This window comes from Pectinophora gossypiella, chromosome 9 (genome assembly GCF_024362695.1).
Source record: "Pectinophora gossypiella chromosome 9, ilPecGoss1.1, whole genome shotgun sequence".
NCBI classification, from domain to species: Eukaryota; Metazoa; Arthropoda; class Insecta; order Lepidoptera; family Gelechiidae; genus Pectinophora; species Pectinophora gossypiella.
The window spans coordinates 13,021,808-13,049,611 of NC_065412.1; the positions used below are offsets into that span (position 1 = coordinate 13,021,808).

General features: G+C 36.4%; 4 protein-coding genes across 5 annotated transcripts in view; 2 read left to right on the forward strand and 2 right to left on the reverse strand.

Moving 5' to 3' along the window:
* The first annotated feature begins 358 nt into the window (after nucleotides 1-358).
* Nucleotides 359-2,481, forward strand: LOC126369710 (chromosome partition protein Smc-like). Its single transcript, XM_050014281.1, has 3 exons — nucleotides 359-735; nucleotides 889-1,225; nucleotides 1,322-2,481. Exons 1-3 carry the CDS (start codon nucleotides 510-512, stop codon nucleotides 1,476-1,478), a joined length of 720 nt encoding a protein of 239 aa, XP_049870238.1. The 5' UTR covers nucleotides 359-509; the 3' UTR covers nucleotides 1,479-2,481.
* Nucleotides 2,482-6,050: 3,569 nt separating this feature from the next.
* Nucleotides 6,051-16,013, forward strand: LOC126369683 (2-acylglycerol O-acyltransferase 2-like). Its single transcript, XM_050014245.1, has 5 exons — nucleotides 6,051-6,237; nucleotides 9,599-9,826; nucleotides 10,506-10,949; nucleotides 12,277-12,476; nucleotides 14,461-16,013. Exons 1-5 carry the CDS (start codon nucleotides 6,188-6,190, stop codon nucleotides 14,616-14,618), a joined length of 1,080 nt encoding a protein of 359 aa, XP_049870202.1. The 5' UTR covers nucleotides 6,051-6,187; the 3' UTR covers nucleotides 14,619-16,013.
* A 1,033-nt stretch (nucleotides 16,014-17,046) lies between these two features.
* The window catches only part of LOC126369599 (uncharacterized), a 29,993-nt gene continuing 19,235 nt past the window's right edge, over nucleotides 17,047-27,804 (reverse strand). The window contains exons 13-25 of one of the 2 annotated variants that reach the window (XM_050014087.1): nucleotides 27,633-27,773; nucleotides 27,100-27,420; nucleotides 26,800-26,982; nucleotides 23,277-23,408; nucleotides 22,878-23,201; nucleotides 22,313-22,501; nucleotides 22,025-22,162; nucleotides 20,755-21,069; nucleotides 20,488-20,644; nucleotides 20,246-20,412; nucleotides 19,809-20,135; nucleotides 19,548-19,727; nucleotides 17,047-19,389 (exon numbers count right to left, since the gene is read on the reverse strand). In XM_050014087.1, coding sequence (XP_049870044.1) covers nucleotides 19,202-19,389; nucleotides 19,548-19,727; nucleotides 19,809-20,135; nucleotides 20,246-20,412; nucleotides 20,488-20,644; nucleotides 20,755-21,069; nucleotides 22,025-22,162; nucleotides 22,313-22,501; nucleotides 22,878-23,201; nucleotides 23,277-23,408; nucleotides 26,800-26,982; nucleotides 27,100-27,420; nucleotides 27,633-27,773 — 2,762 coding nt within the window. In that variant the 3' untranslated portion in view covers nucleotides 17,047-19,201. Of the gene's footprint in view, nucleotides 19,390-19,547; nucleotides 19,728-19,808; nucleotides 20,136-20,245; nucleotides 20,413-20,487; nucleotides 20,645-20,754; nucleotides 21,085-22,024; nucleotides 22,163-22,312; nucleotides 22,502-22,877; nucleotides 23,202-23,276; nucleotides 23,409-26,799; nucleotides 26,983-27,099; nucleotides 27,421-27,632; nucleotides 27,774-27,804 lie in introns of both variants that reach the window. The other variant, XM_050014086.1, reaches the window with a different exon arrangement.
* LOC126369689 (protein PFC0760c-like) lies at nucleotides 25,060-26,538 on the reverse strand. Its single transcript, XM_050014254.1, has one exon. The coding sequence runs from the start codon at nucleotides 26,350-26,352 to the stop codon at nucleotides 25,348-25,350; it is 1,005 nt and encodes a 334-aa protein (XP_049870211.1). The 5' UTR covers nucleotides 26,353-26,538; the 3' UTR covers nucleotides 25,060-25,347.

A 27,804-nucleotide genomic window follows, 5' to 3' on the forward strand; every position in this document is an offset into this window, starting at 1 on the left:
TGAATCATTTGTATCGTCAATCCACGTCAAACCGTCAAACGCAATCAAAACCATTCATCATTGATTGACGAAGAAAGAAGACATAAAACTGATTTTTAATTTGAATATGTTTGTTTAAGTTGTTGCAATTGTTACAATAAAACCTATAGTAATAGATTTAGGAACACATAAGGTAAGTTATGCAGTTACTCCATTCGTTATCGTTATTATTATGTATGAAGTGTGTATGTCTAATCGTGTTGATTGAAGTAATTGAAGTATAACCTATCGTCTAACAGGTTCCTTAAGTCGAATCGAAACGTTTGACCGTTGACGTGACCGTGCTTGACGTTTCGTTTCGTTTCGCAAAACACAAAAGCTTCAGTTGAATTTGAAACGTGTTTGAAAGATTCGGTTTGTTTTGTTTTAAAAATAAAATATTGTACGTTTAGACTTAGTGATTATAATATATGCTCAGCGGTTTAGAAAAAAACTGATTTCATAATAGTACAAATCCGATTTCTACAATAATGGATTTTGGTACTAGTACTGAAGGACTATGTGCAGAGCTGAAACTAACTCAAGAGAATACTACTTTACTTGAAATTGTGAAGGAATTGTGCAGTGAACCTAATAGCAAGTTGTCTCCTAAACTAAAAGGAAAAGTGAGCAGAATAATATCTGAGTGTGACTTGAAGCATCACACTAGCTTACAAAGAGTCAGCACGGCAGACGATACCACTTCCACTTTATTAGGTTTGTTTACTTAGATACTCCACTAAGTTCTGTTTGGACCACTTCGTAGTAGAAGTATCGCATGTTTTTCCAGTTCCATAGTTGAAGGTTTATTATTTGTAGTTTATTATGTAAGCTTTCTTATATTATTAATACTATTTTTTTAAATTACAGGTTTTATGCATCAAACTGAAGCTGAGCTAACCTATGACGAGCAAGTAGAACTTAATCAAGCTTTCATTGATAAAATTGAGAAGAAACTTCCAGAATGTACAGCAGAATTGGAACAACTGAAGCAAACTTCAGACTCTTGTATTAAGTGTCGTGAAGAGCAATTGAAAGAATTAAAGGACAGAGATAGCAAATTAGATCTTCTTCAAGAGCAAGAGAGTGAGAAGATGGACCTAATGATGGAATGGTTGAACTTCCGAATCCAAGGAGTATCTAAATTCAGTGACAATTCAAGTGAACTTCTTGCTTTAAAAACTAAGATTTTGAATTTGAAATCTAAGTAAGTAGAACTATTAAAGTACATAAATTTATTAGATTTTATGTATCTGTAAACAAACATACTAATATAACACATCTTCTTATTTTTCTTTTTCAGAATTCTCCATATCCAAATTCTACAGAACATCTTCACTGAAACCAACCAGTCAATTAAGGCATACAACGAGATCCACAAGGACCTCAAAGAAAGTATTAAAGAAACAGAAAAGAAGATCAAAGATTATAGAGAGATCATTGAGAAAGATTTCAGTTGAAATTGTAAGGTATCTACCTACTAGAGACATTTTAATAAATAATTATTACTGTTTTGAAATCCCAAAAGGATTTTAAAGCTGTCCATTTTTAAACATGCAATTTATGTTTTTATATAAAAGCTAACTAAATAATAATATGATTTCATAGTCACCCTCCTCTATCAAGGGGGGGTGCAGTCTAGGTACCTGTGCAGTCTCGGTCTCAGCAGTAGGACATATTAGGCTTATGTCATAATTACAATGCATTAAAGATTTAATAATGTATTGTCCCATTTAAAATAGTTTATTATGCATTTCTGTAAACTGATAAATTATTTGAAATTAAATTGAACTAATGATATAATCTCATGAAAGTGATTATGGTGCTGTGTTTCACCAGCCTGCTTCTCAAATGAAGAGCACTGGTTTGGTACCAGGCTCAGTACCAGAATTGCACCAATGAGTTATTAATTTATCTTCATTGCATATTTCACTAACACAGTTGATTTAACCATTGTAGATGGTGATACAGCTCACCGCTTATCATGTTAGTGTAACAGAAAGCTCAAAGAAGTATGGACCTACACTTATTCACCTCTAGATTTAGCTCACATACATATATAAACAGCCTATATATGTCCCACTGCTGGGCACAGGCCTCACCTCAATCAACCGGAGGGATGGATTTACCTCTGTTTTGCCCAATTGGCAATTATACCTGTGAGCTTATGACATTTCTCATATATCAAAAGGATTGTTTTATTAAGTTATAACTGCTTCTATTTAGAATGCACAATTGAATTTCAATGTTTTTTTTTTAATGAAGATTTATTGTCTTGTCCCAGGCTATAAGGTTGTTTTGCTAGCAACTAAATTAATAACTTTATACCTATTATGCAAAAGTGTGACTTTCACTCATTGCATATTATTTTAACTTATAACTCACACAATTTGTTTTCCTATGTAACCTGTTTCATTTGATCATTAATTTATAAAAAGAATAATAAATTATTTATAAATAAAAGCTTTTTAAGTTCATTATTACATTACTTTAGATATTATTAGATGAGATATCTTTGCATGTAATAACTGCACAACTGTAAGTAGGTATAGGTACTAATTTAGAATCCTGTAAATAAGTAAGTAAGTAAAATATTTATTTTTCATAAAAAAATGCAGAAAATTTTGTTACACTAAAACCCCACAAAACCAATTCCTCGGTTTGTCTGTGGGAGTGGAGTTTGCTTAGTTATTATGTCTTAAAATACTAGTTTACAGTTAACTTAAAGCTAAGAGATCTTTTTCATAAGATGTTTAAATAAAGATTTACTAAATTTATTTATATTGCAGTGCCTAGGTATATCGGGAAATATATCTAAACTTTATTAGCGCGAAATTTTCAATTTCAATAATACATACAGACACTCATACTTACACACCTGTGAATTATACACACGTCTTTAGAAGCCCACATAGACTAACTTACCTGTACTAATATTGTGCAATTCAACAATATTATACACATACAGGTCAAATTGATAACCTCCTTTTTTGAAGTTGGTTAAAAATACGATAAAGTAATTGATTAGAAACCCTCTCCGGTTGATTGAGAGGAGGCCTGTGCCCAGCAGTGGGTATATATATATAGGCTATTTTTTTTTTATTAACATAGGTCTTTTGTATGTCCAGTTGCTTTGTACAAACTAATTAAACTGTAATAATAACTGTGGTACACTGGCTAGCTTCTCAAACGGGCGCCGGTTCGACCCCGGTACCAAACTTGCACCAATGAGTTACTAATTTATCGTAAATGCATTTTTCACTAACACAGTTAGCTCGACACTCTGGTCTAACAGAAAGGTCGGTGAAGCGTGCGTACTCCGTTCATTTTGCAATGGATGTACCTCTGGCTACCCCAACTGGTAATATAGACTTGAACTTATATTATACAATACAAAAACCCTTTATTGCACTTAAATCATATTAAAAATACATTAGGTATAATTAATATTAAGAGAGCTCGGTGGCGCAGCGGTTAACGCGCTCGGTCTGCGATTGTTGAAGTTAAGCAACTTTCGCACAGGCCGGTCATAGGATGGGTGACCACAAAAAAAAAGTTTTCATCTCGAGCTCCTCCGTGCTTCGGAAAGCACGTTAAGCCGTTGGTTCCGGCTGCATTAGCAGTCGTTAATAACCACCAATCCACACTGGGCCCGCGTGATGGTTTAAGGCCTAACCTCCCTATCCATCCATAGGGAAGGCCCGTGCCCCAGCAGTGGGGACGTTAATGGGCTGGTGATGATGAATACTAATTATTATGTTTTTTGGTATGTCAAATTGCTTTGTACAAACTTATTAAGCTGTTTAGATACCTAAATGTCGTTATAATAAAATATCACGCATCACGCACCAGGCCTTGACCATCACCCTTCCACCTTTGTCCAATCGCAAGTTATGAACGGAAAACATTACGCACGCTAAATAGGTAGGTACATACTTACAGATGATGTTTATGTTATCGCTTCGCATGTCAATACTATTTTATTTATATTTAGTATATTTATTATCATACTAGCGGCCGCCCGCGACTTCGTCCGCGTGGATTTCGTTTTCCGCGGTAAGAAGTTCCGATTGTTTTAAATTGTTAAAGCCTTTGTGTTATTCTGATGCATAAACTACATTATTATAAAGTTTCATTAAAGTCCATTCTGTAGTTTTTGCGTGAAAAAGTAACAAACATCCATACTCACAAACTCAAGAGCATGACTAAATATCTTTAGCAAGCCATAGTTTATGGCACGAGGTCGGTGTGCGCGGGCAAATTCGAAGTTCCTAGAGTCAATAATTATTATGGCGATAGAACTCTAAAAAAGAGACTTCCCTACTTACTGAATAGTTTTCCTGAGAACATCCGTCTAGAACCAAATAAAAGTAAATATAAAAAAAATACTTAAACAACACCTTCTAGACTCGTGTCCTAGCTAACTTATTATTCCTAGTTAACTTATGTTATTAATTGACTATTAGATATAAGTTCGTATTATTAGTGGAGACACTTTCCTGCAGACAAACTGTTTAAACAGTTTTGCAGGGCATTGACAAATTGTATTTTAGTATTAAGATTTAATAAATAAAAAAAAATAAAAAAAGTAAGAAGATATAGGTAGGTAGATTACTACCTACCTATATCTTCTTACGTCATCATCGGCTCCCTTGCGTTGCCTAGGCTAGGCTATTAAAAAGTAGGTATATCATCTCCCTAGTTATGCCGTTTTTCACAGGGTCCGCTTACCTAACCTGAACATTTGACAGGTCCGGTTTTTTACAGAAGCGACTGCCTGTCTGACCCAACACGCGAAGGGAAAACCAGCCCAATACAAGTTAGGTCACATCCCTCCGAAAATGCATTTCTCGGGAATGTGGGTTTCTTCACGATGTTTCACTTCAGCGCTGAGCACGTGACAATAATTTAAATGATCCAAACATGAATTCGAAAACAAATTCGACAATCATTGGTTTAGGAGCTGTGCTGGAAGATATAAGTAGGTATAGCAAAACTTAATATACATAATGTAATCTGTATTTTTCCAAATGCTAAAAAAATGTAAAAGAAGGTTCTCACGGTATGTTTTGTTTTGTTAAAATGATGTTTTAATTAGTATTTAGGTACCTACTGCTCACGAGTTCATTATATGACCTCAAGGATCAGATACCAGCGTCCTTTCAACTGAGATTAGGGGTACCTATTTGATTGTTTCAAATCAAAATTAGATAAATAGAAAATAATGAATAGGAAATGCATTTACGTCTGTTATCCTAATTTCTAATTTCATTAGAAAGTTAAACGAAGGGAAAACTGTACAGCGCCATCTATATTGTTTTTGAGGAACACAGCCTGGAAAGTCCCTCAGTGGTTGTAGAACTATTTGTATGGTACCTTACACACTACATCCGATATTTATAAGCACAGTATAATAAAACCACCGGATTTTCTTATACCATGTTTCTGAGTAAATTTCTACTATTTCTTTCTTGCTTTTGCATGCAACTTTTGGCCCTATCGATCGACCCTGGCCCTGCATAAGTTTTTTTAAATTTAATATCTGCAATCAGTCGCAAGACTAATCAGATTTGATGTGTGATTATTGATTAGTTAGAAGTAAAGCAACCAATGCCACCATCTTCCATAGTACTCAGCGCCCAAGAACATCCTTCCTTTTGAGCCTCTTCACCCTGTTGCTAGCTTCCAACAGCATAGTTACTAAGGAATTTGGATGGTTACTCAACCGTTCCTTATGCCTTTTGTTGTACTTTTGTCCTGCATAAGTAGTTTAATTAATTTAACTTTTATTAGGTATTTCTTTTCACAGTAATTTCACTTATTAAATGCATCTAGATTACCTAGTACCCTACTATTTAAAGTTAACGACCTTTTGAATGTGACCGTTACACTTCACTACCAACTGATAGATACAAAAGATAACGGGACGATTAAATGACGATAACAATAAATAAAATAATAATATTGCGCTTAACCGTTGAACCCTGTTGTTAGACCCTATGTGCTATCAAGAAGTGACTAATTCGTAACGTTCTGTTTGTGTGGAGGTCGGAAGACCGCTGACTAGTCGTTATCTCACCGCGCAGCTAGGCGCATGTGCGAATGACTCCTTTTTAAAAAAAAATATTTATATTTCCGCGAAGTGTCACATTAATACCTACTATAAAAGATGCTTGAAGTTGTTTGGAAAATCGTCAATGGCATATGGAGTATTCTAGTGTGAGTATTCATTTCATTATTTTATTTAGCAGTTATGTTCTGTACCCCCTGTTGAGGGGAGGCCTGTGCCCAGCAATGGGACGTATATAATTAGGCTGTTCATGTATGTATTAGCAAGAAAGCAGGAAGTAGTTTTAAAGGTTTTAGTTTTCAGGTAGCCTATTTCAGACAACTCATGCAGTAAGTACCTAATCCCAAAGATAACTTGCAGCCGCACTTAAAATGAATTTGTAAGATAGATACAAGTGTAATAAGCAGCATTTTGATAGTTTTAAGTTAGATATGATGAACTGCACGAAACCCACATTTCCGAGATACGTGACCTAAGCTGTATTGGGTTCGTTTTCCCTTCGCCGGTTGGAAGGTCAGACAGGCAGTCGCTTCGGTAAAAAACCGGACCTGTCAAATCTTCAGGTTAGGTAAGCGGACCCTGTGAAAAAAAACGGGATAACTAGGGAGTTGATGATGATAAACTGCACGGCAACATATCGCCAAGCTGTCATCGTCCATAGGTAAGTAGATATCCTAACTCGGTATAGACTACCTAGTCCAGCAAGTCAAAGTCAAAGATAGGTTACAAAAAAGACGAAGCATATTAAAATGAAAACTTCTCACAATACCTAATTAATAATTTATGTTAACATCTTAACATAAACAGACTATATACAGCCTGCTGGGCACTGGCCTCCCCTCATTCAACCGGAGGGTATATGAAGCATACTCCACCACGCTGCTCCACTGCGAGTTGGAGGTGAAATGAGAAATAATAAAAATAAAATACAATTAAATTACTTATGTACCTAAAAAAATACGATCAATTACGAAATACAATAAATGTTAAAACCATTTAATACAATTATAAAAAAATACAAAACTATAGCTACATAATAACTAACATAACTATAACATAACTATACCTACTTACATCATTTTTGCATGCGACTTACGACATATCTACCAGGAAACATAAACACTGAACGTATTTTTTACTTTAAACTAACCAACAGAGAAGTGTTAAGTACACACGTGTAGTTGAATTTGTTTGTCGAAACCTGTCTAGTGGCCTGTTAGTACGCAAACAGAACGACAATATTTATCATCGCCCTATGGTGAAAACTCCGTATTCGCATTTATACAAAATCATATTCGGATGTGATTTTTGTTAACAAAACTTCGCAATTCATCATATGATATCGGATGTCGTGTTTACGGCCACCGAAATTTACCTATTTAAATCTTTAAAAATGTTTTTACGGCCACATGGTAAGAGTTCTATGTGGCCGCAAAGTTAGCTTGCGGCCAGGGTAAACCAGTCTTGGTTGATTTTGCCACAATATATGCAGTCCAACAATGGAACGACAAGCCTTACTCGACATCAAATACTGTACAAAAGAACTGCTAAATATCCAGGGACTGATTGCAAGTTTATAATAAAAAAAAATATATAAAAAAGTTTCAAAATTCACTTGCCCGATACCTGTTGAAACGCAAACGATAGCCAGATAGCTTATCATTTAATACTTGATATAATTCCTCGAGCTACATAGTGTTATTGGCTGATAACAAATCCAAATTGATGTGTTCATGATTTAGTAAGTAAATCCTGTTTATGATCCGTTATTGAATAATATTAATCAGTAAAATAATCTTGACGGACTTTGTGCTTGTAATTAAAGAATTCTCTTCGTTAGGACCGTAGCCTTGTTGCATATCCTGGCGTATTTGGCTTACTTATCAATAGATTTGAAATATCTTTATTAACAAAAGTAAGAATACGTTTAGGTACTTACCTACAGAGTACAATGGTCACCGATAAGTTCTAACGAAGTTACTTATTAGAAAAATAAAATGGATACAAAATAAATTTTATTTATAAAAAAAATATACGGTCGAATTGAAAACCTCCTCCTTTTTGAAGTCGGTAATTAAATTACTCATCAGTTTATCAGCAGTCTCCGTGGTCTAGTGGTTAGAGCAACGGCTCACGGTCTGGAAGTCCGAGTTCGATTCCCGACGGGGACATTGTCGAAATCACTTTGTGAGACTGTACTTTGTTTGGTAAGGACTGCACGCTAGAATCACGTGATTTCCCGGAAAAGAAAGATGATTCCGCGCAGAAGGCACGTTAAGCCGTTGGTCCCGGCTATTAGCCGTAATAACACATCCACCAACCCGTAATGGAGTAGCGTGGTGGAGTATGCTCCATAACCCCTCCGTTTGATTGAGGGGAGGACTGTTCCCAGCAGTGGGACGTGTATAGGTTACTCATCGCCGCCTTATATTGAAAACCACGTAAACCTCTTTTTGAAAAATCACATTCGGGTGTGATTTTTGTTAATTACTTATAAGTACTAAGTAATAAGTTAGTTTCAATCGAGGTAAAAATTGTGGCCAGAATGAAATTAAGTAATCGTAGGAAGTCGAGGTCTATTCATGGAAATATTGGTTGATGTGTAATATTTATTTATAAATAAAGGAATTGAATTGAATTTTGTTGAAGAATATCCCATCAAAATGTGATTTTTCACTGTAAAACAACGTTATGTATATAGGTATAGGTACAGTGGCTGCAAGTTATCTTTGATTATCTGTAGCTCTGCCTATCCCATTAGGGGTTAAAGGCGTGAATTGTGTATGTGTACTTGCATATGTTTGTGAAGGGCGTATCTACCGGCATGGAAATTACCACCATACATTATTTTGTTTAGAAAAATTGGCTATTTTCATCGGAAACTTTCTAAATTGTCTTTGGCAAACATAGAATTCTCGATTATATTATATACCAGCAGTGGGACGTATATAGGCTGCTGTTTATGTATGTATGTATCATTCACATACGGTGAATCACGCAATAGAAGGTGGGTATAGTAGGCTACTGACCTGTGAAATTATTAGGTAAGTACCTGATTATAAAGTTGCCTGGAATTAATTAGTTCTCACAATTTACTAAATGCATAACTAAGTATGCACATGTTGTTGTTGTCGGCGTATCTTGTTCCTTCCCATAAATATAAAAGCTTCTGAGAAAAAACAACTTCCGACTGCGGCACAAACAAAAAGAAGGGTTATTGTATTTGACCGCTATGTATATACATATTATGTAGTAAATTATAGTGATGTTTAGGTGGTAGACGTGGTCGTATGCCAATCTGTACTAAGAGTTTGCTTACCACGGCATACGACCACAACAGCTATCTCCGAAACATTACTATTCGGAAGAATTGCAGAGAACATACATACGTAAGAGAGAGAGAGGAAGAGAGAGTAGATCGTACTAAACCTTTTCTAAGGACATCTCCAATTTGGTCAATATACTTACGTCCTATACTTATTTTTTATTTATTTTTTCGTACATTTTCAGTGGAATCTCTGAATCCCTCGGTATCCAATGGGCTCCCGTCAACCTGCCAATGGAACGTCGCCTGCAGACCCTCGGAGCTCTAGGATGGATCTGTCTGGTCCTCTTTGGAGAAATATTATGTATCTTCATCTTCCTCAAGATTGTCTACTCCGACTACTGGTGGGTCGGCGTGCTGTACGCGATATGGATGGTTAACGATATCAACATTTGCAATGAGGGCGGACGAAAGTGAGTAACAACATTACACATAATATAAACTATACGAGGTATATGCAAACGGACTAAAAAATTGGCTAGTTGATATGGAATTTTATGACTTGAATGAATATTTTCAACAACAATGATATTTAAAATTGACAAATGTTTATAATGTGACTAATTATTAGGTACTTACTTAATTCCTTGATGCTCAATAATGACATTATTTGTAATATTGTACGTCCGACATGGACATGCTGTTGAGACAATTTTATAATGTTTGAGACCTGCATGTATGTACCTACACAGCTTCTCAATAAATGTTTCTTGTTTTTGTTTCTTTGGACTCTGTGAAAAACGGAGAAACTGGGGACACTAAGGCACTATACTGCAATAAATTTATTATATATCAGGGTCAGGGGCCTTTGGCGGCTCAATAGTAACCCTGACACCAGGGTTGATGATGAGGCTGGTATTCCACCTCATAACCCACACGATAAGAAGAGAAGATTATATATTTAAATATTACTAGATACCGATAGATACAGTGTTAGTGACATCGTAACAAATACTAAGGGGATTGATTCAGACCATGTGGAATTTTCTGTCCTAATTTTGTATAAAGCGTACAATAAAGAATATATTGAATGATTGAAATAGTACGTACTCGTATTAGATACTTTATTAACCTGTTACCCTTTTCTTCCAGAATCGAATTATTCAGAAACCTTTCGTGGTGGCGACGCTACCGAGACTACTTTCCTCTCAAGCTGGTGAAGACAGCCGACCTGGACCCGTCACGCAACTATCTGTTCGCGTGCTTCCCTCACGGCATCGTATGTGCAGGAGCCTTCGGCGCCTTCGCCACAAACGCTTTGAACTTCTACAAGATATTTCCAGGAATGTCTTGCCATATGATCACTTTGGGAGGACATTTCTTAGTGCCGCTGTTCAGAGATTTCATCCTTGGGCTTGGAGGGTGCTCAGCATCGCAACAAAGTCTGATGTATCTTCTGGACAAAAGGAGGCATCAGGGGAAGTGCGTTGCGTTGATCGTTGGGGGCGCGGCAGAAGCGCTGGACTCACATCCTGGGGAATACAAAATTCTGCTGAGCAGAAGGAAGGGGTTCGTCAGAATCGCAATGAAGTCTGGGTAAGCAGCTTATATTTTTCAATGAGTCGTTAGTGATAAACATTCTTGAGGATTGTAACTGGTTCCAAGCTTAAATTTCTCTAACATCCAGCAGGCGAACTCTAATAAAATATTAAATGTTCAAGCAAGAAAGATTACGTTCTGGGGGGTTTGCCGCATCGAAGCAATTCACCTAAAAAGCAATATTGCTATTTGACATTTGTGTGCATTGCGAACTTACTTTTATATGTGCAAATGTCAAATTGCAATATTACCTTTTTAGATTAATTCTTCGATGTGGCCTTTTTAATTCGCCTGTTCTGATTCTGAGAGTGGATCTGTAACATAGATCATTTACGTTGTAGTATGTTTACTATTTTTATTTATTCATTTCATTTTATTATCAGCCAGTAACATATACGTAAGTCCAGTAGTATATACTTACCATTGAAATAAAGAAACTAGATATGATTAAAGGCGAGACATGAAGCTTAGGGTCATATCAGTTGAATTAATAAAACGATTCTTATCTCCGCGCAGTCGGTACAAATTAGTGTTTGTTGAGAACAAAAATATATGCTTACCTATGTGTACGTGTTCTTACTACCTACTACAATATTATAGAGAAAAATAACTGTACTCAGTAGGTACTAAAAAACTTTTAATTGTTTGTGCTTTTTCTCCTACTTAAACTTCTATAATATGAATTAGGTAGAAACATAGATCATAGAAAAATATTAGAAATCATTCTTATTAGGTACTTACTTATTTATCATCTTCTATCGTGTGGGTTGTGAGTTGGATTACCAACCCCATCAACCCTGGTGTCAAGGTTACTATTGAACTGCCAAAGGCCCCTGACTTGGCTCATGTAACGACTACTAACTTGCATCACTAAGTAGTAACTGGGACCAACGGCCGGAGGTCCCGGATTCAAATCCCGGTGGGGAATATCACGAAAATCACTTTGTCATCCCTAGTTTGGTTAGGACATTACAGGCTGATCACCTGATTGTCCGAAAGAAAGAGATCCGTGCTTCGGAAGGCACGTTAAGCTGTTGATCCCGGTTACTACTTAGTGATGTAAGTAAGTAGTCGTTACATGAGCCATATCAGGGGCCTTTGGCGGCCCACCCTGGACACTTCATACATACAACCTCGTTTTACACAGACACTACACATTGACATTATCCTACACGCGTATCTGTGTGTGTCACGTCCTCGCGTTCGATACATACGATTCAACTCTAAACTATAACCCTGACACCAGGGTTGATAGGGTTGGTAATCCACCTCACAACCCACACGATAGAAGAGAGGCTTGAACATTATCAAATGTTGTCCCCAGCGCCCCGCTAGTGCCAGTATTCTCATTCGGCGAGCCAGACGTGTTCAGGCCGTTCCAGAACCCTGAGAACAGCAGACTCAGGCGGTTCCAAGAGGCCTTCCGGAAGTACACAGGGGTGTCGCCCATGTTCCCCATCGGTCGAGGGCTCTTCCAGTACACCTTCGGAATATTGCCTCTGAGGAATCCTGTCACTACTGTCGGTGAGTAAATAAAATATCTACAATGTATGGTCACGAGTACTAATATGTATACACTTTGATACCATGTCACATTGACTTTTTTGAAAAATTAAACCGTAGGTCTCATTAAAATGTCAAATATGATAGTGCGACAGGGTCCTAAAGTTGGTACATGATTTACTCATGACTGTACAGCTAACAGATTGGGTAACTTCTTTTGCACGTCTAAGGAACGCTGCCATGGAAATATAATTTCTATTCCTTGTAAATAGCCAAAAGGTATTCGGTGCCTCATCGTGCTTATACAAACAACAAAACAAAATAACATTTTTTAATCACAACCCCCACTCACAAACCCACATTCTCTTACTCCCCATTCTCTTATTCCCAATAGGGTAGTTTCCAACTAAGTAGTCAAATCAGTTACTTTTTACTTTTTTTTACAAAACACAAAATTACTTTGGAATTTGTATGAAAAAGCAACCTGTGAGGTCATAGACAAACGTGACAAAATGTCGCACTTATTATTACATTTTTCTTTAAATTCACAAATAAGTTACCTAAATAGGAAAAAAAAACTTTTTATTGTCACCTTTAGAACTTTATTTCGTTCATCAGATTTTCATAATTTATCTTTGACCTAGAAAACTACCGAATTGGGATGTAGTCGTAAGCATATCTTATGTTATAATTATTATTATTATGTCTGTGTTAATTACTATCGACTAATGAATTTCAATACTACTTAGTCTTATTTTTCGTTATAATTTAAAACCTATTAGCACTAGCAGGCTCCGATCAATAGACGCAGCGAATGTTATCTACTTGTATAGACGTCATCGTACTTTACATATTTAAATGGTGTGTTCACATGCCCGCTATGTGCGAGGATCTTTTCTAATAACATTGGCTATATAAGCCACATGCGAGCACATGAACGTCGGAGTTGAAGCAGTCGCCGTAGCCGAAATCGGCTGGATCACATCACAATTCGCGACGCGCGCAGTTTGGTTGTCGTATCGCGGGGGCTACTACCGATGTACAATATAATGTCCCGTTGTACCGTATGCACCATTGACCTGCACCTTTAATGGTGCAAATGAAACTAATTAGTCTCATCTGCACCATTGATGGTGCAGGTCAATGGTGCATACGGTACAAATGTACCCATTTTAGGATTCTGTCGCACTAACATATTTGACATTTAGTGAGACTTACAGTTCATTTTGTCAAAAAACTTAATGTGACTTGGTACCAAAGTGTATACGTATTAATGCTCGTGACCGTATGTCTTCAGAGATACCTTTAGGTACAAAGTACATCATTAAGAGAGTTTTCTTTTAGCCCATTATTTCAAATATTATTGCCAAATTAAAGAAATATTTACTATCTTATCGTATCTTTCGGGTCACCCTCACCCCCGAAGGGATAAGCAGAGGTCTATAGAACACCTACTCCTCACGAACTAGGTATATTTAAGTCCCATGTAATAGAGGGCGAACCTATTGCCATTAACCAGGTATAAGTCCTGGAAACCACACGATATCAATTATTTATGATCCAAACATGAATTCAAACTCATGAAGTCGATTTTAATGGTTTCAACCCCAGACAGTATTCGAAACTACAGGTATAATGCTTTGAACAAATCATAGAAACTCAAAAAATATCGATTATTTATGATCCAAATATGAATTCAAACTCATTAAGTCGAATTCAGTGGTTTAAAATTATTACGTAATTAATTGGAGATGTCCTTAGAGGTTCAGTAAGATCTACTCTGAACCGGTGTGCGTGTATGAAACGATTGATGAGTGTGGAGGAAGCAAGAGAAGTATGTCAGGATCGAAGCAAATGGAATTCCATAGTCTCTGCTTACCCCGGTGGGGAATAGACGTGAGTTTATGTATGTATGTATGTATGTATGTTATTTACGTCTTTGGTATCTTATAGTAAATGCTATGAATAAAATGTTCAACCTAACCCCATAAAATATCCATTTCAGTGGGGGAACCGATGGAAGTCCAGAAGAACTTGGAGCCAACGGAGGAGGAAGTGAACGCTGTTCACGCGCAGTTCACCGAGCGGCTCGTCCAGCTGTTCGAGAAGGAGAAAAGCAAATACCTCAAGGACCATGAAAACACACGTCTTGTCTTAACATAATACTATTTTGGTGGAAAAGTAAACAGGTATTGTTCGGCATTCTTGGTTAGATAATCCAAGTAATAGTAGTTTAGTGGAAATGAGTCCTATACACTGAAAAAAATGGTTGCTTATTGTTTACCATAAATAGTGGCTACCCAACTATGTCTTACGTACGAATGGGCGGGGGGGTGTAGGCAGAGATGGCGGTACGCTTCGGGTGTCAAGCACCAAGTCATACAATAAAGAATAATACTGCGTATAGAACGGCAACTCTCGCTCCCCACCAGTGTCTGAGCTAAGTTTACCTCGACCCCGTCGAATATAGTTTAGACTTCTTCTGTCGTGTGGGTTGTTAGGTGGATTACCAACCCCATCAACCCTGGTGTTAGGGTTATAGTTTCGACTTGAATAGTATGGTATCAGACGTGAGGACGTAACACACACAGATGCGCGTGTAGGATAATGTCAATGTGTAGTGTCTGTGTAAAACGAGGTTGTTTGTATGAAGTGTCCGGGGTGTGACCACAACTAACACATACAACCAAAAAATACATTTAAAGCTTAATTAAACAGCAGCAAAGCAAAGCATTTAAAGCTTTAAATAAATTTAAAGCTCACGTGAAGCTTATGTTATGTAAAAAAGCTTATAATAAATAAATGATAAACATGTCTGGTATTAAATGTGTTCCTCTAGTTATTAAATAACTTGTAATGTACCCTCATTGATTTAAAAGATGTGTTGCTGTTACAGTTTCTTGTCATTTCTTCTCCTCAGCCATAACACCTTGCGAAATGACGTAAATTCAAAATGTTACATTGACCTATAACAAGTTTATCCATGATAATTACGTTGAATAAATGATTCTGATTCTGATACACATAAAATCGACCTCTATAAAGACGTTTAAGTGGTACTTGGAAGAGGAACGCCTAGGCGCACATACCGCGATCAAATCTAGGTTATTTTAAAGAAAAGCCAAGCTAAAAGTACGACGAGCATGTATGAAGAATTTGATGAGAGTGAAAGAAGCGAAAGTGGTGTGTCAGGATCGTACTAAATGGGATTTCGTCCTCTCTGCCTACCCCATAGGGAAATAGGCATGATCTTATGCACATATATATAGAAACAAGTCAAAAAAATATTAATCAAACATTTTTTTCAGTGTATCTTTTGCGTTATAGCACGATGCATAGGACAGCTATCATCATAGTATATTTTTACCCGACTGCGGCAAAGCAAAATGGAGGGTTATGTTTGACAGTTACGTTATATCTCTTTCGCACTAGGCTATACTGTATCTTTGCATCCTGCTGTCAAATTCATCATGCTAGAATACAAATAATAATCTAAGTAGTACTGGTAGATATGAGATACAAGTAGTTATTAAGAGATGTAGGGATCAATTAAATGTAGTAGATATATGCTTGTAGACCTAGCATTTATTTAAATTTTAGAACACAGGGTCTAAAATTAGATAAAGAATTTAAAAAGCTTGACATTTGCGCCGGTCCGCGGAGGTCCGTGTTGCGCTATGCATTTGCGCATATCGAGACCACTGTTTGTCAATACCAACAAATGTCAAATAGCAATATTGCATTTTTAGGTAAAAGGATAGGAGTAAAATTCTTCCTTTGCAACTGGTTGCGACGTCGGCCAAAGGAGAATTACTTCAATGTGACCTTTTCAACCACATTTAAACACACATTTAAACATTGCAAATAACAATTTAATTAATAAGAAGATTATAAGTTATTTCCAACAAAGAAATAAGCCTTCGTTTTGATTATTTTGATTATTCGAATTATATTATAAAATAGTTTACCTTTACCGATCCAAAATGTAACATTCTTCGGTGCAAGTTTAGTAATTATAATTTAATTTACTGATTCCACAAATAATATTAATAATTCAATAGGTGATAATTTTAAATAAAATTAAAAGTACTTACTTGCAAAATGTTCTCTTTATTTAGAGCGATTTTAAGCTGATAAGTAGTGATAACTACAGAACATGATCGATCTCTTTGTGATAACAATGTAGGGACCATAATTAATTTATGTGAACATATTTTTATGAATACTTATTATTACAAATTCCATCACATCTGATATGACTCAGACTGATATTTTACTTCTAATTCTTGTTAGTATTTTTGTTACTAAGTTGATATATTCTAGAAATAAATCAATTATAATTGAATAAACTGTTGTTCAAATAAGTCTTTTCTTAAGCTAAAACTTTCATTTCATTTTAGGGATCTGTTTCTGTCGATCGTAGCATTAACACAGGCGCACACACACACGCCACGCACGCTATCACGCACGCACGCATGCACGCTATCACGCACGCACGCACGTTTTTACGTACGCACGCACGCATGACGTTCGCTAGTACGCATTGACACACACTTCTTCACACTAGGCGTACCAAATAAAACAACGACGATGCTGATTTTACTATTTTTATTTATTTTATATTTACATTTTATATACAACGTAACTAATAAAGCGCTCGCTTTTCGCGCTTACTCTTTTGAGCATATTCGTATTAGCTTCACGTTTCCCTTACCGTTTTCTCGAAGGTATCATTATAATATACACACTATACATTACGAGCGGGAATGATGCAGAAAAAATCGGGCACATTACTACGTTACTTTAACCGAGGTAAGGTTACTTAAGTAAGTACTTTAAAAGCTCCGTTTTACGATCTGCTAAACGTAGCGTGAGTGGATTGCGTGATTCGGAACGTGTACATATTTCGAAAATAAAGATATATAGATATTCCTTATCGCTTCTGTTGCCGGACCTGTTAAATCTTCAGGTTAGGTAAGCGGACCCTGTGAAAAACGGGATAACGCTAGGGAGATGATAATTATTACCGACATTTGCGCTTGCCTGAACCGACGCTCCGTCACGTGGCCAGTCAAAAATGGAGTCTATATTTTGACATAAGGTTACCATGTATAATTATTTCCGGTATAGTCGACATTAAGGACAGAATAATTATGAATAAATTAGGAAACTTGGCTTTAGATTGGTAAGTCTAGTACCGTAGTAGCGTGCAGGTGTCAGTCCAGCTCCCGCCCATAAACAATCACCCAACAAAATGGAGCTCAATGACAATATCACCATACGTTTAAATAAATATATATGAAAAATAAATAAATATAATTAATAAAAAAGAAATTAAAAATAAATATAAAATATATATGAATATAATTAGAAGTAGTGTTAAAACTTTAATTATATAAAGTATTACTTGTTAAGAACGTACGCATGTATTTACTGAAAAATAAAAATTTTAGTAATGTTGATAAATATCTAAACGATTGTTTAAAAAGAGTTATTAAAGCTCAAATCACAATGATTTCTAAGATTTTGTATAATGATAAATAATGAATTACTTAAAAATATTCAAGATATTAAAGGTGAATGAAAAATTTATAAATAAATACTATAAATAAAAATATTAAACACAATATAAATATTGATTTAAAAGATGTTAGTTAGAAAGAGAGTGAAGTTGTCTTGGAGCTCCGTAAACTCAAACACAAACTTAACAAAAGGCTTAACGAAACCTAAAAGGCTATAGATTCTAAAAGTAGATAAGATCGGTGTAAATAACAGCAAAGTAGAAGACACGGATACTTAGAAAAGGCACATTTCACATTTACAGGTACCACTTTAGACACTTGACTTACTACTCAATAACAATTCACCAGCTCATAAAGTAAAGCCACGGGTATCTACAATGGCCCTGAATTCACTATCGAGAAGGTACAGTCTTAACGAAGATAACAGTACATAAACTTAAAATGCCATAAACAGAAAATGTTAGAAGTCAACAGTAAACACCAGAAGCAAACGATGAAAAAAAAAATACTGATTATAAATGATTATAACAATAAAAGAAATATGACTTGAAGAATTAAAAAGATTATAATTAGATATGCTGACTCATAGCGTTTACTGCAAACTCCAAAGAAAGTTGTCATTATTAGTAACGTTAAACAGGTCGAAATCAATTAAGTACTTCTATGTTACAATGTCAATCCAGTTTTTTGCCTATATCGAATCTTTATACTTCGAATACTAAAATTCCTCTGGGGTTTTCCACCCATTTACTTTTACATTCTGTTAGTAGCCAATTAAACCGCAAATATTCGTGCGGTGAATTTTGATCAGGTAAAAATCGTTTATTCAAAGCATCAATTGAAACTATTGAAAGTGATCTAATTTAATACCTAACACTATTTAAGAATGAATGAAGAAATAATATAATAATGGCGCGCACCCTTTTCTCTCATCCTTTTCCAAGTGTACCACTCACTAACAGAAGAAATTAATACCAGAGGATTATAGTCCGATTTCGTATTTAAATTCAAAAGAAGTCTAAATTCGCAGGCATTCGTATATTCTAAAATCTCTATCAAAAGTTTGATCCCAAGAACTTGTATTGTCTAAATCGATCCATTGTCGACCAAATCTTATGGATTGGGAAAATTTGATTGAAGCAATGGACTCGTGGACTAGCAAAGCATACGACCGTAGCCTTGCAAGTAGTCAAAATCCATATAAAGATAGTGTCTTATAGCGGCTCACGCCTGCTTGGGATGTGGCGCTGGTGCCGGCGGTGCGGGCTTGAAGCACTGAAGTAGGAAGGCAGTGTACATGACGAATGCTATCGACAGCGCTATTAACGCGTACATGAAGATGTTCAGCTCTGGCTGTCGGAACCTGTTCTTTCGCAGCCACTCCAACACTTCGTCTTCGTTCATCAAGTCACCTGCACAATTTTATTAAATAAATTAATCATTTCCTTAAGAATACAGGTATTTTTTATTACAGTTTTCCTGTGACCTTAACGATGTATAGATTTTTTCGATTAGCTGTACCTACACATCATTTTAGATTCATATTACAACTTACTTAAAGTGGACCTACCTCTGAATATACTGGGGAATCTCTTTCTAAAGTAGACGATGGCCGGCAGTTTGGTGACACCCCACTTCCGCGCGTATCGCGGGTCTTGCATCTTCACAAAAGTTATGTCTAAATTATCCGTCTCACTGTCGATGTTCTCCAACTTGTCTAGTACTGCTCGACTTTCGGGTGACTTTTCGTCTGATAAAGAGAGAATAATAAATAATACATCATGGATTTTATCACGTTTCATTCGTAATCGAACATATTAACCATACTTACAAAAATAGACAGCCAAAAATTCGTTTTCCTCTAACAGTTTGTCCAGCATTTTTCGGTTAACTTCTTCAATTTCATTTTTAATTTCAAAAACGTCCTGAGAAGTTAGCCATTGCAGGACTCTGTCGACTTGGTGTAAGTCGCCGTCGTAGAGCATCGGGACTTGCTTACGGAAGTACAAAAGAGAAGGGATGTTGACCACATTATACTTGGCTGCGGCTTCTGGGCTCGCTATCTTAACAAAATCAATACCAAACTGATCGACTTCACCATCTATCTGTTCCAATTCCTCCAAGATCTCTTCACACTCTGGACAATCTTCATCATCATCTGGAAATATTATGAGCTAAGTCTAAGATCAGCGAGAAGAAACATAAACAATCCCCCCATTAAAAAAAGTCTCGAAACGTATTATCAGTTTTTAAAGACGCTTTACTTACAGAAGAACACCACTAATAAGTGAGATTCGTGCAGCAATCGTTCTAACATCCTTTCGTTAACTGATTCAATTTCATCAGCCAACTCTCGGTTGTCGTCATCAATAAGCCATTCAAGGATTGATTCCTCGTTTTGTAAATCTCCTTCGAACAATAGTGGATTCCCGTTTCTAAAAATATATCAAAGCTAGGCACATCAATTGTCTTTTAGAATTTCAATTACTGTTCATTTAGAATCACTTTACCTAAAGTAGACCATAGCTGGGAAAGTCTTGATAGAGTATCTCTTAGCAAGTTGTGGATCTTGGATCTTTACCATATGAATGCCAAATACGTCGCATTCGTCGTCTATCTTCTCCAAGCCTTCGAGAATGGTTTCGCAAATATGGCAATTCAGTTTATCTGAAATGATTAATTCATTTATGTGTAAAAATCTTTTAAAGACCGTTCTTGTAAATTGCACATTTACAGACGAACACTACTGTACTTGCATTGTACTTATAAAAACTTACAGAAGTATACAGCCAAATACTGTGTTTCCTCAACCATTTTCTCAAGCATCACTCTTGTTATCAGTTCAATGCGATCCTCTGTTTTCTGTGTAATTAACCATTGCAACACCTCTTCCTCTTCTGCCAATGATCCTTCGTACACATTTGGTATATTGTTTTCAAAGTATACCATTACAGGAAAATCTGTTACTCCGTAAGCTTCCGCAATGGAATAATCTTGAGTCTTAACGAATTTTATGCCGTGTCTATCGCAGTCATCATCAATGTTCTCCAGTTCTTCCAAAATCCCGATGCACTGTTCGCAATCGGGTCCATCTGAAACATCCATATCTATTGCCAATTAATATGTTATGACCCAATGTCAGCAGATACTTCTTGCTATAAATTTTGTCTCAGTAGTACGGTGTCCGTGTTCAACTAGACTACTTACTAATCTAGGCAACACAAGTGATTTTAATAAAAATAAGAATGCAAACACATCTAAATAGCGAAACTATAATGTTTCTAAACATAAATGGGATAATAAATTATAAATATTAACACGGAAGTCTATAGGCAGAATACACTAGACGAACACAAAGGTCCAAAATTCGACACTAACATGAAATAACGTCTAAAAAAAGAACTCGAACGTCTACAAATAACATGCATCATGCAACATATATACTAGAAACGACGGCACAAGGGATCGCATTTACTTTTTGCCAGCTCAATTTTGTCCATACAAAATTGTATTGCAATACGCAGTTCTTGTATGATCAAAACCTGAGCAAAGTAAGGTCCTAAGGATCATATCGAAAAGGGACAAAATGCCAATAGTGCGGACTCTTGGTGCGAAAGGGATAGAAATACCCTCTTCCTGCTCTTCCTCGTCGTGTTCTATGGCCCGCTTTTTCATCGCCTTTCTCATCGCTTTTGAATTGCAAATTTCGCATAACGTTTTGTTCCCTAATAAAAGCAAGAATATTATTGTTTCTAAACTATACACATAACTTTTACTTACAACACAAGTATGTTACAACACTGATTTTCCTCTGTTCTCTTTTATTGTTAATGTAAACACTCGTTTTCAGAAACATTGACTTCGTTATTGTCCACTGACAAGGATTATAAAAATCTCAACAGAAAATTAACAGTGTTACATTTATGAAGTAAAATAACAGTAAGCTGGTAGCTGAAACTTAGTAAAATACTTATCTGATTATTATTTGATGTAGAAGTAAGCATGTATAGTGTAAAAAGGTAAAGCAATATTAATTTAGCAACTTACAGAAGTAGACCGCTAAAGAACCTTCTTCTTCAATAGTTTTCATCAGATCTTCTCCTTCAAGTGCTTCTATTACGTCTCCTGCTGGGTTTTTCTGAGTCAACAGCCAACTTAACAACTGCTGTTCATCGTACAAATCACCTGAAATATTTAATGTCGTTATATTGAACATACCTACTTAACATACCTACTTTATGGCACCGTGTTCTGTGAGGAATTTTCACAATATCATATGCATCTGATTTTTTAAACAGATTTATCCAGCATATGCCATAAGACAAATATATTTACCAGCATATATAACGGGATCCTTCGAGCCCATTTTGAAGAATAGTACAGCAGGTAGGGCAAACACTCCGAATTCTTTCGCCATCTGCTTATCATCAATCTTGACAAAGTTGATGCCAGCCCCGTCAGCATCGTCGTCTATATGCTCAATCTCCGCCAGCACTCTGGGGCACTGTTTGCAGTCATTACTGTCTAAAACATATCATATGTGCAATACAATTGGAATTGTGGCTATACCTTACGTAAAGATTAGAGTGAAAATGATAGAATACTTGTTCTTGCGTTTTTAAAATAGGTATCCAAAAAAAACAAACTAAAACAATAGTTTTGACGATTCTTTTGAGCTAGGGGAAGATAAATATAGAATTTTCCACCTTAAACAAGGTACGTTGTCGAATTCGTCTACATAGACGTTTGTAATGGAGTGGTAAACTGACAATAACTTCAAGTGACGATGTTGTTCTCAGATAAATTGTGGTTCAACTCATCGTAATTACGGCCGTATGTTAATAATCTTATACATCATATTTACTTTCAAATGTAAGCGGAATATTTATAGAAAACTCACAAAAGAATACTGCGACGTAATCCGATGTCTGCCTTATTTTCTGAAACATTTTTCTATTTACTTTCTCTATGTGGTCAGTAAGTTCCATATTATCCGGGTTCGTTAACCAGTCCAATATTTCTTCTTCATCATCCATGTCTCCGTCGTAGTTGATGTACTTTCCTTTCCTAAAATATGTGATACCAGGCGGGTTCCGGAACCCATACTTCTTTGCCATGAGCCGATCGGGACATTTCACTATTTTTATACCGTACTCTGAAGCTTCGTCGTCAATCAACTCAACGTGTCGAAGTATTTGAGGGGTTTTCGGATCTTCTTCTTTGTCTTAAAAAAGAAACAAATTAGATGGACAGTCAAATATTATGTCATTTTTGTAATTAGTAAAAGTTTTATACTCACAGAAAACCACCGCCAAAAACTCTTTTGTTTCGATATACTTGAACAATTTTTCTCTTTCTATCTCTTCTATACTCTCATCTTCTTTTTGCTTTATCATCCAATCCAAGACTTCGGTTTCGTCCAAAAGATTACCTAAAATGTTTCTACAGTTACAACAATGCTGAAAACCTATATTTACAATATTATTTACTTATAAAGAAGCCACATCCATTTCATTATATTTTGAAACTCACCAGTTTACATCCATTTAAAGGTCATGCTCGGATACAACTACAGCAATACCATGCTGACATCATTCGTGTGTATGTAATGATAAATAACTAACTTAATTATAGAAAAGTGTATTTATTTAACAAAAAATATTGACCCAGCGCTGACTCAACAATACAACGTAACAATTAAATAAATAAATAACATTCATGCGAATTTATCGGCCAGACATTACAACTTACATATCGAGAGAACGGTCACACAACGCCAGCACTGTTCAGGCAGTAGCCCTGCCCGCAGGAACTGATACAAGTAATTTCAAAATCGAAAATAGAGTACTTGTATCAGATTCCTACAGGCATTACGGCAACCAATAGTTCACATGACCTCCCAATTGTAATCCTTTGCTTCGATGAGAGAGGTCACATAAACCAAGTTGCAGAAGAGTTTAATCGAAATCAGCTTGTATGCCGATCTTGACAAATTAAGACGAACGAAATGATTATGAAAATATTTATTGCACGAAATTCTGGCATTGCGTTTGTGTATAGTCAAGTATTATTTAATGTTGATACAAAATCAGTAAAAGCTATATATTAAAATTCTAGATTGTAAAAATTCGTTTATCAAATGTATTACAAAGTAATGAGATTCCATGAAGACTAGAAAACTATATGAACATGAAATCCTTACAACAATAAGTCTTTCAAGATGGCACGGCAAAATACAATTACAAATGCCTTAACGTGCTGCTTCCTCTCACTTTAATTTCTAAGTATTGGAATCAATTTACATTTATTAACGATTTGTACACCTGCTTAAAATTGTCTCTAGAGGTCCCAATATTTAGTCACCACCATGTTCTTGAAATTATAGTAAGTACATTGACTATTGTAACGCACAATACTTTGAAAAGGATAAATCTAAGAGCTGTATTCACATCGCCTGCAGCGAATTCACTGGATATTCTAAGACACGTTTGAGCGGTAATGATGAATGTGCATGTGAGTACAGCTCAGTGCAACACGGAAGTACAACATCAATCCTGTTAAGTGCTTGCGGGGATCAAGGGACACGAGAGGTTATTGAGCTAGTAATGTTAATGAGCCATGACAAATCGATGCATCGTTAGACTAGACTAGATTGATTAGACTATTACAGAGGTGAAACCGAGCTCTGCAAGGACCGATGAATAGATAACATTCGTGTCCGCTTGATGCCTCGCATGCACGTAGCCCACTTGCAGAAATATCGTCGATACTACTGCAAGTACATCGTAACATAATAATAGTTTACCACCACCAAATATTCTCAGAGTCGAATAAACCTTTTTTTCCCTTGCCGGCTTTTTCCGGTTTGCTAAGCGCCTTGTTTTTGCCCTTGACTGGCTTCTCGGGGAGGGGCTTCGGTTTCTGCTTGTCGAGTTTCTTGTTCGGCAACTTGGTTGGCGTCGCCTTGGCTACTTTTGTCGGACTCTGAACTTTAGTGGGACAGCACTGGTAGGGTTCGTAAGTCATTTTTGGGACAGCCGGTTTCGCCCCCAATCCAATGTAGAAACAGCGATCGCCTGCAGTCAGTAAAAATCTAATGTTTATATTCGGAGCACATAGGAATCATAAAGAGTTAACTGCGAGTTAATACTGTGCAAATATCTTCTTTATGCGCCTACTGTTATGCGCTATTAATCTAGAATGATTGTTAGTAAGAATAAGACTGAAAACATTTAAACGGAAAGCATCCGCGAATGACTGCAGGCGACAGCTGGAATGTAGGACCCATGCGGGCACCTATCCTATTCGACCATGCAGATGTGACTGGGGTATCCGTGCCTCCGTGCAGGGTCACCTCTCGGGGATCAACACTATTTGTTACCTGTAAACATTCTTTTTATCCTACTAAAAAAACTATCATCTTCATCGTCGTCATCATCGTCATCGTCGTCATCATCATCATTCTTGTTGCGACGACGAACGTTTTTACCTACTTTGTTCCTTCTCCTCCTTTTGACTTTAGCGTCTTCTTCTTCATCGTCGTCATCATCCCCTTCATCTTCATCGTCGTCATCATCATCCTCTTCATCTTCATCGTCGTCATCATCATCGTCGTCGTCACCGTCATCGTCGTCATCATCATCATCGTCATCGTCGTCATCATCATCGTCATCATCGTCGTCATCATCGTCGTCATCGTCGTCGTCATCATCGTCGTCGTCATCATCATCGTCATCGTCGTCATCATCATCGTCATTGTCATCGTCATCATCGTCATCATCATTGTCATCGTTGTCATCGTCATCATCATCTTTTGATAATGCCTTTTTTCCGAATTTACCGCCAGGATAACGAATTTTTAACTTTCCAACTTTTTTCCAACTTGGATGTGCTCCAGTTGGTTTAATTCTGTTTATTCTTTCTTGAATTTTTAAGAGCTGTGCGCGTAATCTGTCTTTTTCATCATCTTCATCATCATCGTCATCGTCGTCGTCATCGTCGTCGTCATCGTCGTCGTCATCATCGTCGTCATCGTCGTCGTCATCGTCGTCGTCATCGTCGTCGTCATCGTCGTCATCATCATCGTCGTCATCGTCATTGTCATCGTCATCGTCATCATCGTCCTTATAAATTTTCTTGCCGGTCTTCGCTCCACCACGCAGTTTCTGCTTAGTATCAGCTGTTCCGGGAAACCTGACTTTCAGTGAGCCCAGTGTCTTCCATTCAGCGGGTTTAGTTTTCGAAGGGGTTTTTTTCGTAGCATCTACGTTTTTATTTCGTGATAACCCCGAGGATTTTTTATCAACATCTGCATTGGCCTTCTTTTTAGTATTAGCTTTAGTTTTTTGTTGGTGGCTATCTTCACCTGCAGGCATTAGTAACTGTCATGCAAAATGACACAGCTCAAACATCCAGCATTTAAGGCGTAAAGTAATATAATTTTCTTAAAGAAGTATAAAGAATGATGTCATGCACGTAATTTTTCTTATTTTAATATTTTAACTTTAATATAAATTACTGATAGTCTTTGGACAGATATAAAAATTCATAAATGGATGTGGATTCTTACTTTTTTGATCTATAAGCCACTGGAGAACCTTATTTTCATTCTTTAAATCACCTATAAACAGGATAAAAGTGTTAAAATAGTAAGTTATAGCATAATAGTCTGTACAGAAATCAATAAAATATTTATTATATTTTCCATCTAGAAACAAGAATTATACTTATAAAGTGAAAAATTATGTTTTTAAAACAGGTTATGAAAGTTACCTGTGCCAAAATACAGATGGTATTTATAAGAAACATAGCTAATTACTTACCGTCGTACATAATTGGTACTCCGGTTTCGTAATATACCAATGCGGGGAAACTGAAAATACCAATGTCAGATGCCAACTTTGAATCTTTTGACTTCACGAATTGAATGTCATACTTGTCTGTGTCATCATCGATTGTTTCCAATTCTTCAAGTACATCATCACATGTGTCACAATCGTCACTATCTATAACATAAATATACACAGTATAAATACTACAAAGAAGACTATAAAGTAGCAGTAAACTACTACTCTTCTTCTCGACTTCTTCATAGTACGCATTAAAGATAAAAATATACTTACAGAAAAATACCGCTAGATGTTCAACGTCTTCGATCAAATCCTTCAGAGTTTTCCTATCGACACTTTCAATGACGTCGGGCTTAGAATCATGCAGTTCTAACACCCATTTGAGAATAGCTTCCTCATGCATCAGGTCACCTTCATAAATCGTCCTGAATTTGTGCCTATAGAAGGCCAATGCCGGCAAATCAGGAAGGTCATATTCTTTCTCAATTCCTTCATCAGATGTCTTGATAAAGTCAATGTCTTTTTCTTCACATTCGTCATCAATGTTCTCGAGTTCTTGCAGGATCTTTTGCGATTTTTTGTCACCTTCCACATCTGTAATATTAAACGACATGTTATAGTTTTACTGGAATATTTAATCAACGATCACAAGAACATAGCTCACTTAAATGCTTTATTTTCTTGTAAGACTAACATCCCACCCATCCATGAGCAAACTTATTCTCAGAGTCATTCTCCATTATTCTTTTTTTTTCCGTTTAAAGAGAGGTTTCATAGAATTTTATTTTTAAATATCAGTAACTTACAGAAGAAGACAACGACGTGATCGTTCTCTTCTAAGATCTTGTCCAACATTCTGGAGTTCACTTCCTCAATTTTGCCAGGGATCTCTAACGTATCTTCATCGGTCAACCACGACAGGACTTCGTCTTCATCCTCGATGTCACCTGAAATTACATAATATTTAATGAACAAATT